Source organism: Oxyura jamaicensis, chromosome 8, assembly GCF_011077185.1.
Source record: "Oxyura jamaicensis isolate SHBP4307 breed ruddy duck chromosome 8, BPBGC_Ojam_1.0, whole genome shotgun sequence".
Lineage (NCBI taxonomy): Eukaryota > Metazoa > Chordata > Aves > Anseriformes > Anatidae > Oxyura > Oxyura jamaicensis.
The window spans coordinates 10,868,744-10,883,065 of NC_048900.1; the positions used below are offsets into that span (position 1 = coordinate 10,868,744).

At 56.2% G+C, this 14,322-nt stretch overlaps 2 protein-coding genes across 2 annotated transcripts in view; both read right to left on the bottom strand.

Moving 5' to 3' along the window:
• KIAA1614 (KIAA1614 ortholog) overlaps positions 1 to 3,771 on the bottom strand; it is a 6,858-nt gene extending 3,087 nt beyond the window's left edge. Inside the window, exons 1-4 of the mRNA XM_035333929.1 lie at positions 3,691 to 3,771; positions 1,935 to 2,459; positions 1,388 to 1,451; positions 135 to 281 (exon numbers count right to left, since the gene is read on the bottom strand). Coding sequence (XP_035189820.1) covers positions 135 to 281; positions 1,388 to 1,451; positions 1,935 to 2,454 — 731 coding nt within the window. The 5' untranslated portion in view covers positions 2,455 to 2,459; positions 3,691 to 3,771. The remainder of the gene's footprint in view (positions 1 to 134; positions 282 to 1,387; positions 1,452 to 1,934; positions 2,460 to 3,690) is intronic.
• Positions 3,772 to 7,637: 3,866 nt separating this feature from the next.
• XPR1 (xenotropic and polytropic retrovirus receptor 1) overlaps positions 7,638 to 14,322 on the bottom strand; it is a 100,627-nt gene continuing 93,942 nt past the window's right edge. Inside the window, exons 12-15 of the mRNA XM_035333204.1 lie at positions 11,245 to 11,411; positions 10,390 to 10,529; positions 9,197 to 9,418; positions 7,638 to 8,298 (exon numbers count right to left, since the gene is read on the bottom strand). Of these exons, the coding sequence (XP_035189095.1) occupies positions 8,238 to 8,298; positions 9,197 to 9,418; positions 10,390 to 10,529; positions 11,245 to 11,411 (590 nt within the window). The 3' untranslated portion in view covers positions 7,638 to 8,237. The remainder of the gene's footprint in view (positions 8,299 to 9,196; positions 9,419 to 10,389; positions 10,530 to 11,244; positions 11,412 to 14,322) is intronic.

Genomic DNA, 14,322 nt, shown 5'->3' on the forward strand with positions numbered 1-14,322 from the left:
CGCTCCTGGGGCAGGGAGGATGGGGTGCAGTCGGTGGGACCCCGGCCCTGCACGTGCACCCTTTGCAAGCACGCCTGCGGGTTTCACGGCTAAATCCACGTGCAGCGCCCCGATATCGCGGATTTGGGACTCACCCGGGGCGCGGGGCGGCGGGGAGGAGGAGGAGGTCGTGGCTGGCGCGCAGCGGGTTCGTGCGAGCCTTCATGCGGGCGCGCTGCAGCAGCTGCTTGGCCTGCTCATGGCGCGGGCTCAGCTCGAGCTCCTGCCCGGGAACAAAGGCCCTGCGGGGGGGTGGGGGGGCAGGCAGCAGGGGGAATTAGCGAAAAATAACGGGGATTAGAAGTGGTTTAGCCGTGACGCCGCAGCTCCGCGGGGAGGAACCAGAGCCCAGCCTCCCATCGCAGGAGACCCCCCTGCGGGCAGCCCCCAGCGCTGCTGCGCCCGTGACAGCGGCCGTCTGGGGGGGCTCAGCACCGACCCCGGGGTGCTGGAGCTGCCCCGGGGGCATCCCAGAGGTGTGTGGGGAAACTGAGGCAGGCGCAGCCCCAGCCCAGCCCCGCAGGTTTGGGATGATGCCCCCGGCCCTGCTCCCCTCCCGCTGTGCACTGGGGGCTTCCCTGCCCCAGGGGGGGGACCGAGGGCACGGCCCCGCTCCCGCGCTGCCTCTGCCGCCGTTGGCCACGGCCCTAATCCCCCCGATTAAAATAATCAGCTCGGGCTGTCACTTCGGGGAACCCGGCGTTAACCTGTTCGCGGCAGGAGCACACCTGCCCTTGGGAATCCCCCCTCATGCCAAGCCGGGGGGGTCCCGATCCCCTTCACCCCCCTGTTTTGGCTGCCCCCGTGGGCATCCCCAGCTCTCAGCCTTGCACCCACCAAGCCTCAGCTGCCAGAGCGCTGGAAATTTGATAATTGCCATATAGGTGTGTTTTCACCCCAAACTGCTGCCCCCATCCAGCCTCCCCCCCCGGCCCAGCACAGCCCCCCCAGCACTGCCCCCGCAGCCCAGCTCACCTGCCCGTCCCTCCCCGTATTTTTAGCCCACGCCGCCGGGGTTTAGCATTAGGCCAACGAGATTACGCCCTCCTGCCTCCTCTAAGCTCTTAAGCACCTGTGGCAGATTTCTGCCCCGCTCCCCTCTCCTCCCTGCAGGACCCCGAGCACCCCGCACCACGATGCCGCCGACCCAGGGCCCCACAACGCCAAAATCCCCCGAGCTGGAAGGGACCCGCGAGGATCAAACCCAGCTCCTGGCTCCCCGCAGGACCACCCGAAACCCAAAGCAAGCCCCGTGTTTCAGCAAGCCCCCCGCTGCGCCACGGGGCCCCCAGGTCCCCCCCAGCACCTCCTGCTGCCCCCCCGGGTGAAGCCTTCGGGGCCGACCCACCTGCAGCCCTCGGCGTCCTGCAGCGAGACCCCCGAGTCCCAGTCCCCATCGCTCGCCAGCGCCTCTGGGTTGGGAGGAGAGGGAAAGGCGTCAGTGAGAGCCCCCAGTTCCTACTGACCCCTCCCAGCCCCCCCGAGGTGAGCAGCCAGTTCTGGGGGCCAATTCCCCAAATCTCAGCTCCCGAGAGCCCAGGGAACTGTTTCAGGACCCAGGGCAGCCCCATGCAGGGCACACTGGAAGGGACGGAGACCGGCGGGGCGTTGAGGCGTGTGCTTTGGAAGGAGAAATTCATTCCCTTCTCTGGCACTGCCCTGCACAGGGGAAAAGCCAGCAAACCTCAAAAACCTCAGGAATTGGGGCGGGGGTCCCTCAGCCCTGCTTTTAGCAGGACAATTCCCCCCTGCTGGCCCCGATGCCCTCAGCAGGGCCAGGAGCACGCGCCCCAGCCCGCTCGAAGCCAGCCCCATGGCCTGCCCCCCGTGGCCTCCCCCAGCCTCTGCAGAGGCATCGAGGAGGACCCGATCCCTCCCGGAGCCCCGGCACGCACCGTGTGCCGAGCCGGCCGCCGCCAGCCCCAGCACCTCCTGCAGCAGCCGCCGGTTCCTCTCCACCCGCTTGGCCAAGGAGAGCGGCTCCCAGCCCGCCGCCGCCTCGCCGCTGTCCGCTGCCAGGGGGGCACAGCCCCGGGACCCCTCCTTGGGATGCTGCTGGCTGTCCCCGGACACCCTCCGGGTCCCCTGGGTGCTGTGGGGGGGCTCCGGGGGCTCCCCAGCGTCCAGCAGCCCGTCCGTCAGGTAGGTGCGGAGCTGAGCCCGCGGCTCCGCCACCACCACGTCCGCCCCGGGCTTCCCCCTGCGGGGCCGGGGCTTTTTGGGTGAGGGGCGCTCGGGGGCAGCGCTGCTGGTGGGGGTCGTGGGGGCCCCCGGCCGGCTGGCGCCCCGCTTCTCCTTCAGCGCCTTCACCTTGCTCTCCAGGACGGCGTGGGGGCCCCGGGGGGGCTCGGGGCGCTCCGGTGATGCCGGGGGCCGCGGGGCTCGCCCCGGCTCAAGGCGCCGGCCCCCCTCCATGTGCCCTGCGGGGAGAAAGCGCGTGAGAGGTCGGCAGGGCATGCACACGTGCCCCGGCACGTCTCTGCATCCGAAACAGCGCGGAAGCGAGGATACGGCCCCCAGGGAGCTGCGCGGGGGAACACCATCACCCAGACACGACGCCAGGCAGGGAAGCGGCGCTTTCCGAGCCCCAAGGGAGCCCCAGAGCCCCCGCAGCAGCAATCCCACATGAGCAGCACCTTGCCGAAGGCGCCAGCAGCGCGGCAGCAGCTGCAGCCCGCAGCTCGCCGTGCCCCCACAGCCCCCGGGCTCGCACCTCTTGGCCTTGGGATCCCAGCGGCCCCCAGATGCTGCCACCCCCTGCGCCCCCCAGGCCAAGCCCCCAGCACGGCCACGGGACCCCCCCCCGGGGCTCCCCACGTCCCCTGGGTGAGCCGGACCCCGCTGCCACCCCCGGCACGGGGAGCAGCAGGACGGGGCGTGCGGGGTCCCCGCGGAGCGGCGGCAGCAGGAGGCGAGGGCTGGGCTTACCCCCGAGCATCAGGAGAGGGCCGGGATAGAGGGAGGAGAAGGCGGAAGAGGGGAAGGAAGCAGGGGAGGAAATTAAAAAAAAAAAAGGAGAAAAAAAAAAAAAAAAAAAAAAAGGCAAACCAGCAAATCCCAGCCCCTTCAGCCCAGCCCCAGCTCCGCTGCTTGGCCGGCCCTGCCTCCCGCCTGGGCCTCCTCCTCCTCCTCCTCCTCCTCCTCCTCCTCCACGCCGGGGCTCCCGGCCAAGCCCTGCACAGCCCCAGCTGCCGGAGCCCTTCCCCGGATAACCGATGGCCCCAAAGGGAGATGCCAAGCCTGGAGCGGCCACGGGGCCACCCGCAGCCCTTGGGGACGTGGTGGCCCCACGGGGAGGAGAAACCCTACACCCGCAGCCTGTGCCAAGGCCCGCGAACGTCATCCTTTGTTGGGCCGGCCTGGGAGGCGAGCGGAGGGCTGTGATGCACCCCGGGGGGCTTTCTCTGCCAGCGGGCTGAAGGCCACCAACCCCCACGGTGTTGGAGCATCCCCTGCGAGCATCGCTCCTTTGTGGATGTGCTCCGAGGCCGAATCCCACCCTGGCCCCGTATTAGCACCCCAAAAGCCAGCTCGCACCCCAGGAGGGCTCACCCTCCGTGCTGGAGCTCCAAAACCCCGTCCCCATCCGAGAGACCCCCCAAGAACCCACCCCAGGTGGGGCAGGACCCGGCCCCGTTGGGCGCCGCTTACCTGAAGGCAGCGGGGCCGCCGGCCCCACGGGGACCAAGGGGAGCTGCGGGGGCCATGGGCGTCCCGGCCCCGCTCCCGGGCCGCCTCTTTAAGCCGCAGCTTTTGATATTCCTGACTGGACTCATAATCCCGATCAAAAGGAAATGGCCAGGATTATGAAATTGTTTTAATCCTCCCGGCTCCCGCCAGCACGAGCGGCGAGAAATCGCAGTTATCTTCTTAAAACGACCCCGCCGCCCGCCCGCCAGCCCCGGGGCACTTCAATTTCCGCCGGCGGCCCTGCCCTGCAAATCTCCCGGGGCCAAAAATGAAGCCCAGGGCTCCGCGTCCCGGCCAGCCCTGCCCTGCAAATCTCCTTGGGGCCAAAAGCGAGCCCCAGGGCTCCGCGTCCCCGCGCCAGGACGAAGCGAGGGCGGGCGAGGACCCCGCGGGCGCGAGAGGAGGGCGCACAGAGTGGTGAGACACGAGCCGTCAGAGCGTTGGAAAACAAAGAGCTTGTAATAATGAAAAAAAGGACAGATTTCGAAACCAATCACTTTTTCCTTTTAAAAACACAATCACAGTAACTTTGCTTTTATACAACCACCTAGGAACTATGAAACAGTATCACATTGTGCATTTTTTTTTTTTAAACCTACTTATCAAGAAGGGTATTCCACACTCCAAAAATGATATCCATTTGGGAAGGAAAGAGGAGACAGCTAACAGCGCAGTCACAGATACATCATGAGTCCAAGCAAGCGGCAATTTCTTTGTCCTCACCTTTTCCACTTAGCCAAAAAGAAGAGTGGAGAAGGGGATAGCGAAAGAGAAAGGAGGAAAGAAAGAAAGCACCCACAGAGGACTAATCACACTCCATAATTACTTTGGACATCTACAGGTCAGGGCTTCATAGAGTAATCGTTCAGACCAACACAGCAGAAACGATCCGGTGGCCTTTGGAATAAAACTCACAGCAAGGAGCTGCTCGAGGCGGAGCTCGGCCCCGGCCACGGTGCCCATGGGGAGGTGGAGGTGAGGTGGGACCGGGGCTGGCTTCGTGCTGCCGGGAGGCGGCCGCGCTCCCTCGGGTGTGGGAGGCAAAGCGCCAAGCACGGCCTCCACCCCCCCCAGGGACACCCGCGGTGAAAACCCCGGGGGGTTTCTCCTCCCGATCTGACCCAGACCCGCATCGCCTGCCTCTCCTCCGAGCGGAGGGAGCGCTGCTCCTCGGGGCCGCTGGAAGGCAGCTGTGAAGTCAGGACAAGGAGGATTCGCCAGGGAGGTACCAGCGGCCACGTCCCACTGAGAGCGGATCGAACTGCTCCACCTGGGCCTTCCTCCCCGTGGCCCAAAGCCACGCGGGGGGGCAGAGCCCGGGGGGCACCGGGGAGCTCCAGGTAGCAGAAAAGCCCCGAGGCTGCAAACCCCAACCTGCGACGCCAGACTCCGCACCCCCTGCAAGCCGCGGATCCCTGGAAGAGCGGGTGGGGTGGAAGGCAACGGGGAGCAAAGAGGAAGGAGTCCGCAGGGCATCCCCCCAAACCACCGCCCACACTGCAGCATCACCTCCCCTTAGGTGGGACCATCCCCAGGGGCTGGGAGAGGCTCCCTGCCATCCTCAGAGCCACGCACAGCCACGGCTTTGGGCAAGCCTCAAGCCACGAGGGCAAGGAGAAGACCTCAAGACCACCGAGCTGCCCCAGCCGTACCACCACAACTTGCGAGCGGCCTTCGGGCACATCCCAGCGTCTAAAGCACCAGCTCAAAAAGCCCAGCTCCTTATTCTGCTCCCCCGGCGTTCCTGCATTGCTCCCTGCTCTTCTCCCCCCGGCAGTGTTTGAGTCCCCCTTCCAGTTCCACCGGAGCCCACTCACAAAGCTCGGCCACCCGCTCCCCTCGCTCAAGGAGCCCGGCCCCATTTCCCCTCCGCATCTGCCCCGCTCTGCTGGCCAGATGTTCGCAGAGACACGGGGCCGCCCGGCTTTCAGCACCGACCCTCGGGAGGGATCCGCGCCCCGCGTTTCTCAGAAGTCTCCGGTAGGTCGGGAACGCGCCGGGGAGACGCGGTCCTTTAAAAGCCACGCTGCCAGGAAGCCAGGCTGCCGTCCCCGGAGAGCATCCTCCCTGCCAAGAGGGACGGCGCTGCATTTCAGCAGATAACGTTTGCCAGCTGCGGCACGCCGCCTCCCCTTTTGCTTGTTTCTCCTGGCAGCAAAGCCAGAGAAAAAAAAAAAAAAGGGGGAAGGGAGCCGGGAAGGAGACAGGCCCGAGCAGCAGACGGACAGATGGAATTCTCGCTTTGATCAACCACAGAGCTAAAACACAACTGCTTGCAACTCGCTGCTCCCCGTCGGGTTAGGACCAGGGGGCCCCCAGCGTGCCTGGCTCTCCCCAGCCCCGCTGAGGAAGGCAGGGGGTCCCGGTGGCACCTTAAATCCCCTCTCGGAGCCAAGCTGCGACACGTTCCCGTTCCCTCGGAGAGGCAGAGCTACCAGCGAGCTTTCTTTACAAAAACAACCACCGAAGTAACCGCGCTCGCTTGCTCCGGACCCCTCGGTGCCGCCACCCTCCCGGTGAGCTGCCCCCAGCTCCGCAGGGCTCCAGCAGCTGCACGAGCTCCAGGCGCAGCGACCACTGCCAATTAGCAAAAGCATTTTAAGGAGCTTTATATCTCAGCTTGCTTATGAGCAGGGAGCGGTGGACCTGGGGGAGGTGGCAGGGGGGAGCAGCTCGCGGGCACTGAGCAGAAGGAGGCGGCCGCCGCACCACACTGATGGCAGGGTGGGGACAGGTCCCCGGCAAGCTCAGCGCGCGTCTCGGGCAGCTACCGACCTGCAGTGTTGGCCTTGTTCTGGCACGGGTTCACTACCACTTAATTTTAACCTATTCCAAATGCAATGAACTAAGTTTCCTTCTTCGGTTCCTCTGGGCAGGAGAGGCACGGCAGGCAGAAACTGAGAAAACGCAGCGCGCCAGCAGGCAGGTGGGAAACCGCGCCAACAGCTCGCCAACAGAAACAACGCGACAGCGGCCAGGCAGGCGTCCCTGCAATTCCACCGCCGACAAGGGACGCAAGCCAAGGGACAGACATCAGTGCAAGGATCCTACACGAAGAGGCCCACCTCGCCTCTGCGGCGGCACACAGCTGGACACAGCTGCCCGGGAGCCAGCCACCCGTCTGCTTCCTTCTCGCCGCGAGGAGACCAACCAGGCTACATGTCAGCATCATGAGCCCCTCACCTGAGCCTGCCCGATGGCATCACGCTTCCTAAGCTGGGTTACGGAGAGCAGGAGAGAGGCAGGAGGACAGCAAAGATGGGTCATGCCGGGAGAGAGCCCGACGGGCTTTTTGCCACGCCGGGCAGAACAGCAGCCACGAGGGGACCTTCGCTCTGTGTCCCCATCAGGAGGCACCACGCAGCCCCTGCCGCGCTCCCCAGCCACAGCCAGCTCAAGGGCCCTGCGGGAGAACAGCAGGAAAGCTCCCTGCCTGGCACGGGGTGGATCGTGCCCTCACTTAGCTAACGATTATTAAGGCTTTGAAACACAGATTTTGATCCGGACAACGGAGTTCTGAAGCCTTTGCCTAGCTGTTTGCACAAGGGGTAGCACCCGACTCTCCCTTCGAAAGGGTCTCAGGATCACTTGCGCTGCTTTCACACAGCTGCGTGGGAAGTCGGCAGTGAACTGGCACACGAGACATGCCCAGAAGCAGTAGCAGCAACTAAAAGTCAGAAAGAGAAACTTTGGCTTAAAATAAAATTGAAAAGAAAGAAAGAAAGAGATAAAAGGTAAACAGGTGCAAGTAGTCTCGCGAGAGGGGTACGTGCAGAGCATAACCCCACAACCCTAGAGATCTAGATCGACATTCCCGGCTTTGTTTTACTGTTACAACCTTCATTGCACAGGACTCAGAATCACTCTCATATGGTTGTTAGGTTCCATAAATAATTTGAAAACTATATGCAACAGATACATCATATTTCCAAAAAATTATAAGAAAAGTTACATCAAATTAAAAAGTAGCTTCATGAATGAAGATACTGCTCTAAGTGCACTTTCCCTGCAAGTGCAGCCAGTGCCTCAGCGCTGGATATGAAGAAAAAAACAAACAAATGAAAAAAAAAAAACAACAACAACAAAAAAAATCCGATTTAAAAACTTAAGTCCGGTTTCAACCAGTCAAAACCGGGCCAAGCAGAAACCGAGGGTGTTCTCGGCACTGTCCCATGAGGGAGTCCCTATGATGCTTCTTTATCCAGATAGGTTTGTATGTCCTTGTTGAGACTGTAAACAATCCTTCTTTCCTGAACTGTCCTCTTTATTGGCAAAAGAAAGTAAAATATTTTATTTTTAAAATAGAACATCAAAATTAACCCAGAAGAAAAGAAATGAAACACAGTGAGCTTGTTGGAGTCCATAGGATCTGGTCTGGAAGAGCTCGGAAAACGTGTTCAGTGTTTTCTCCTGTTTTCAGCTGGAACTGTACCAGAGATTGGGTTACTTGGGGAAGAGGGGAGCAGAATGAGAAAACAAAGGATGCGGAATAAAAGACCGTGGCCGTTTCATGTGTTCACTTCTTTCGCTAGGTCCTCTATCAATACCTTAGTGTCAGAAGCCTTGGACCTGGAAAAAAACAAAGAGAAAACACTCGCTGGGGAGGAGAAGTTCCCTTTTCTACACGCAGACAACAAAAGAGCAGTGCACCTCAAATCTCTTACACAGACAGGGGTAAGCAGGCTTCTGGAACTGCTTCACACACTGCCGGCCTCCCTGGGAACAGGAGGGCCTTATAAATACACCCCAACTGTCCCTCTGCAGTGACCGCACAGTGCTCCTTGCACGCTGTGCTCCCTCATCCCTGGGGAGCCCAAGCTTGCCTCTCGGCCACGGGGCAGGGCCCTGGAGCCGTGCTGCAGGGGAAGAAGTGATGCCTGGCCGCTGGAGCACCCTGCGATGCTGGGAGCACAGGCACTGCAGCGAAGAAGATGCGCAGCCAGCAGGTTCGGGGGCTGGGGTGCAAGATGGGGAAATGTGTAGGGTATAAGAATGAGGGGTGGAAAGAAAAATTCTGTGGGTTTGGCTTTGGGAGAGGAAGGGGTCTGAGATCTCACATGTGAAATCTTAACTGAAGGGTAATTGAAATCTTGGGGTGGTCTGAAGCCTGGAAATGGCTGAGAACCTGTCTCCCAGGTCTGGATTTATCAACTCTGGCAACTGTTACAGGCTATTTTTGCACGAGGGGAGTTCTGTAAACAGAACTGCCTTTTCCAGGGGCTTAACAGAACCCAAAGACAGCATAGAAGATGGATCCAGCAGAAGATGCTCCAGCATCTTCCAGCATCCACAGAAGATGCTCCAGCAGAAGCAGATTCATTTACTAATCAGACCTGTCCACCCTTTGAAGCACTGCTTCAGCTGAGGTCTTAGCATGATTACCCGGTCCATAAACAGCCACCGTACGCAAAGCAACAGCTCCAACGCATTCTTTGGTTTGTTGTGCTGGAGGAAAGGAGAAACGTACTGTGAAGCAAGACGAGGTCTGCGCAAGGATATGCTCTGGCTGCGCTTCCACTGTTTGTTCTTCCGGCGATTTCGTACACCATCTTCCTGGTCCATCATCTGATCCAAGAGCGTCAGGTCATCGGCGTTGAGCGGTGCCACGGAGATGTCCCTCACGGCACGGAACTCCCCACAGTTGTTCAGGTGCTCGTTCTCCAGACGGAAGAAGTTCCACACAAACCGCCTGCAGGGAGAAAAAGTGGAATTTAGCACCGCAGTTCCACTCGTACGGGCATCGCCCGTGTTTGTCCAAGCACTGATCCACGCGCCCAGGTAGCACTGATCCACAGCACTGACTGCTCTCGCTGATCACAAAGTGCCTCTGGGAACGTGCCTGGAGTACCGCGAAACAGCAAATGACTAACAGCAGCACCTGCTCCAACATCTCCCCAGCTCCCCGGAGAACAACAGATCTGGCAGCTCATTCATTGTCCTGACAATGACAGCCCTGGTCCAGAGAGCACGGAGGCAGCAGGCATTACAAGTGAAAGGAAAAATACGTGGCAGCCTCTGCCACATACATGAGTGAGGTTCAGCTTCAGTTTTGTTTTTTTTTTAATTCATCTCAAGAAGCTGTGGGGGTCTCCAGCTAGAGTAAGAGTGTGTAAAGAGCCCTGAAACCTTGCAGGATCCAAACCAATGATGCAGACTCCAAATTAGTGTTTGGAAAAGAAGCAGGAATTTGAAAATAATTGTAAACATAACACCAAGTGAAATTTCAACTGCTTCTGCAATAACATAATTTTAAGGAGAGATTTATTAATAGCAAAACCCTCTAGATTAGGCCTAGGTTCAGAGGAAATGACAAATGCTAGTCCCAGACTACTTATTGATTTAATTTTTTTAAAAAAAGTAAAATAAAAAAAATACAAATTAATGTTTTAAAAACCTGGGGGAAAAGAATTTTCAGCACAGTAAAAAAAAAAAAAATTAAAGCATTCCTTTTTTTAAGGAGGACCCAGCCACACATTGCTGCGGAGCCCTGTACAACTTCCTTGCCTCAGCACCCTGATCAGGTTAAACGTTCCTGTAAGACTTTGTCTTCAGTTTTAAGGACTTGTATCTTCCACGTCCACGAGCACAATACTTCCCACTGTGCTGACCTTACACAAGTAATAAGAGCCAGAAATGAACTGTTGGGTCAAGCAGCCTTACCTGAAAACCTCAAGTGGGGCAAAAACAGTAGAAATGATGTCCCCAGCATACGGAAAGATTTGCATGGAGGTGAGGGAGATCTGGATGGTCCACGCGAAACGCAGGATCACGTCCTCTACAATGGCACAATAGTAGTATGCCTGAAGAACAGGACAGACAAACAGGACAGGTCATCTAGCATGGTCTGCACAGAGGACAGATCTATTCAGGCCTTCAGAAAGAGGCAGGCCTGCGTGCTTAAACTTCTGAATCAACTTTGTTGCTTTCACGTAGACAGGAATTACATCCTACACTGCCTGCTGAATACCTATGGGGATGACACAATAGTGCTTATTGCACGTCCTACACTTGTTGTTCCTGGACAAAAGACTCCAGTAAAGTTAAGTTTCACTGCACCCCCCCGCATTTCCCACATACTCATGTACCTGTATTAAACTTGGAAGAAACATGACAGAACACTGGTAAAAGTGAGTTTCACGGGCCATTTACAGTGGCCTTGGAAAGCACCACTGAACAGCACCTGCAGTTCAGCAACAAAACCAGCCAGTGGTCTATGCAAAAGCTTTGTACAGCTGTGGTAAGAGCTGTTTGAAGGTTGGTTTACATTTGCATAGCTTCTAATTACAGATACAACCATCTTGTTACGGGGCAGCACAGAGACAGAGAAATTGTCTCAGCCACCAGAAACGTGAGCGGTGTGAAACGATCTCTTGGAAGTAATGACCTCTGCTGCTATGAAACCGGGGTACACAGCATTCAGGAAGCCTGAGGCAGCCAACTGCAACATGCTCTATGCTCAGGTTTTGTTAGGAGGTTAAAGGCTTTCTCTAGCACGAGAGCAGGCCGTGTACGCACTTTCTGTGGGTAGACAATTCCTTCTCGGAGAAAGGTATTTTCACCAGCGTTTTTGTCAAAGAGACCCCAGTCCATCTTCAGGTCCCAAATGAGCGTATAGCAAGAGCTGATGAAATAGAAGATAATCCACAGGTAGAAGAACACTTGGGTGTCACTGTGGTTTTTAGCTGCAAAAGAGAAGAACAGCACACTTCTGTACATCTTAAAGCAGATTGCTTCTTAAAACAGTGATAAATCAGCTGACTCGACCAGGGAAAGTAACACCCCTTTTATTCACCTTCTGAGAAAACCAGGCTAGCTCACCTGAAACCAACTGAAAGCCTTACCAGGACCAGATTTATACTGTAATTTAAATTGCACTTTAAACTCCTTCAGCGTTTTGCACCTGGAACTGAAACGTGCGTCAACAATTCCTACTTGCGGCAGACCTGTCATTCTAACTCTGAACAGCAGGTGGAAGCTGCGGGCCGTGTTCCACAAAGGACACGGGCCGGTACAAAGGAAAAAGCAAGGAGGCAATGCTCAGTTAGGGGGATTTTGTTAAGAGTGCATTTCAGTTTGCACAAATGCGAACAGTAAATTAATGCTCTAACAGCCTGAAGGAAGCTGGGCAGGACAGGAATTCCACTAGCTATAACTCAGAGGTTGTGGTGACAGGGAAAATCAGCAAAAAGACAACAACACACATATGTATAAACCACTAAGAGTTCTGAATACCCTTACAGAGCTCTGTCTTGTGTGACACAGGATGGGGGGACCAAGGTTTGTTCACCTGTGGATATGTTTTTGCTACTAAGCTGCTCCCTGCTGCCACCTGAAAAGGCTGCGCTGCTCTCTCAATTCAGCTACATTTCCTTACATCAGTCAGCTGGGCAAAAAACAAACAGATCCGATCACTTTGTTTGCTTTCAGTTAGCACATCTGGGTCATAAAGTTCATACAAACAGAAGATTAGGATGCTTCCCCAGGCTGAGACACTCGGCATCTCTGTGCCGTCAGCAGTCTTCTTTTCTGCGCAGCGGCTGAGATTGCCTGTCCTCCGACTCCTGCTAACAAAGCCAGCAGCACTTCCAATACAAAAGAAGCCAGTGATTTTTCCAGTACTGAACTGACGCCCTACTGACAGCGTTGTTTTCCATATACGTGGCTTTAAACCAGCAGAATCCCTGAAGCTCATCTCACATGGAGCAACAGGGCAATTTGCTCTCTCCTTCCCTGTTTTTTAACAGCTGTGATATAAACGTGCTGCAGCAATCCGATAAAATTAATGGAGGTGAAAATGAGAGGCATCGTGTAAGAGCACATTCTTCCCATTATGCCTTTCAGGCTCCCTGGACACGACGTGCAGGATATAGGTCAAATACACACACACATTCCCTTTGCAAAACACATCCCCTAAAGCAAACCTATTAAAACCACTTATGCAGCAAAGCCTATCTGCTGCCAAGCTTCAAATCAGCAGAGGAAAAGGACGAGAGATTCGCTTCAGCTTTACAGCTTGGACCAGCCTTCCTGCTTTCGTGCAAGGCCAGAAGTGTTTGCACCGCAGCCCTCCTCTCCCTGCAGCTCAGTCCGACCCACTGCCCAACCCTGCTGCTGCAGAGCGCCGTATGGACGTCCTGTGCCGCACGGGCTCTGATGCTCAGCTACGTTAACGCTGCTGCTAAAACCTCCTCTCCTGTTCCTTCTCAAAGAGCAGTTGCCCACAAAACAGGACTCAGGCTGAGGCTTAGCAATTAGGGCTCTACTGCAAGATTTCATCCTCCCCCAGCAGCTCCTCCAAAGCCTCCCCTACGTCACTTCATAAGGAAGAAAAGGCAGATGCTGATGTTCTGTGACTCAAGCTGTGCTTTCCTCCGTTATTTTTAGCTCATTAGATCTCCATGTTCAGTTCCCCTACCAGATCCTAAATAATAATTCAGAGAGGAAGTTAAGGGGTTAAGCGCTTTAAAACATCTCAAATGCTCCAAACTACCCTGGAAGCTGCATACTTCCTACAGGCAGCTTAGGCTTGAAGCTCGGCTCATGCTTGTTTGTGGGTTTTGTTTGTTTGTTTTTAAGAACAGCATTAAAATAAACTGAAACTGCACACCTTCAGAGAGATGTGGAAGGCAGTGCTGGCAGCACCATCCACGGCCGTGCCCTGCAGTGCTGAAGGACAGCCAAGCATTGCTGGGATGCTCCTTTGGTGTTGTCCTGCTCATGGAGGGGATGGTCTGGCCCCAGAACATTGTCTCAAAGCATGTAAGGAGCAACACCCGTGTAACCAGAGCTAACAAAACCACATGCTAAAGTGCCAGCTAGGAAGGTGATTAAAAACATTCATGCAGCTTAAGCCTAAACTGCCTGACAGGTGATGGTGTGCAATCCCTGAAAAAAGGAGTGCCAAGAAGGAAAAGTCCCAAGTAAGAAATCTTGCAGCATTAACTTCACCAAACTCAAAAGGACGTGGTTGCTTCCAGTTAGGTTATCCTGGCTCCTGCTCCCTTTCACAGCCCCTCACCCCTTGCTCCTGCCTGTTTCCTCACTCACCAGCTCTGCAATGCATTCAGCTCCTGAAAAACTCCATTACAAAACCAGATCACTCCCTGGTAAAACACTCTCATCAGAACAAGCCTATTGTCTTCATCCTTGGCCTTTGAGTCCCTTCCTTTAATCACTTATCTTCTTTTTCCTCCTGTCTGCAATTCTGTTTGATACCTTCCTTCCTTCTGTCCTCATTGGTATTCCGCTGGTGTACAGAAATACGTTACTGCTCTAGGCAAGCAATTATATCTCAATCTCCACTGGCTGGTCCTAGTGGCCCTCTTCAGCGCTGCTCAGGGGGTTAGGAAATCAAGGCATTCATATGCTGCCCAGAGGCTCCATCTACTGCCTGCCCGTTTTGGAGGACCAATATGTTGCTGTGTATACATACGATAACGTCAGGGTCTATTTAAACAGGAACTGTTTCATCCCCTTTTTTTCTTTGTTTAAAGATGTGCCAAAACCCACCAAAAACACCACCGGAGAATCTCACGGATGACAGAAGCGTGCTGGACACCTGGTAGATCTCAGTACTTCCAAGAAGTGAAAGAG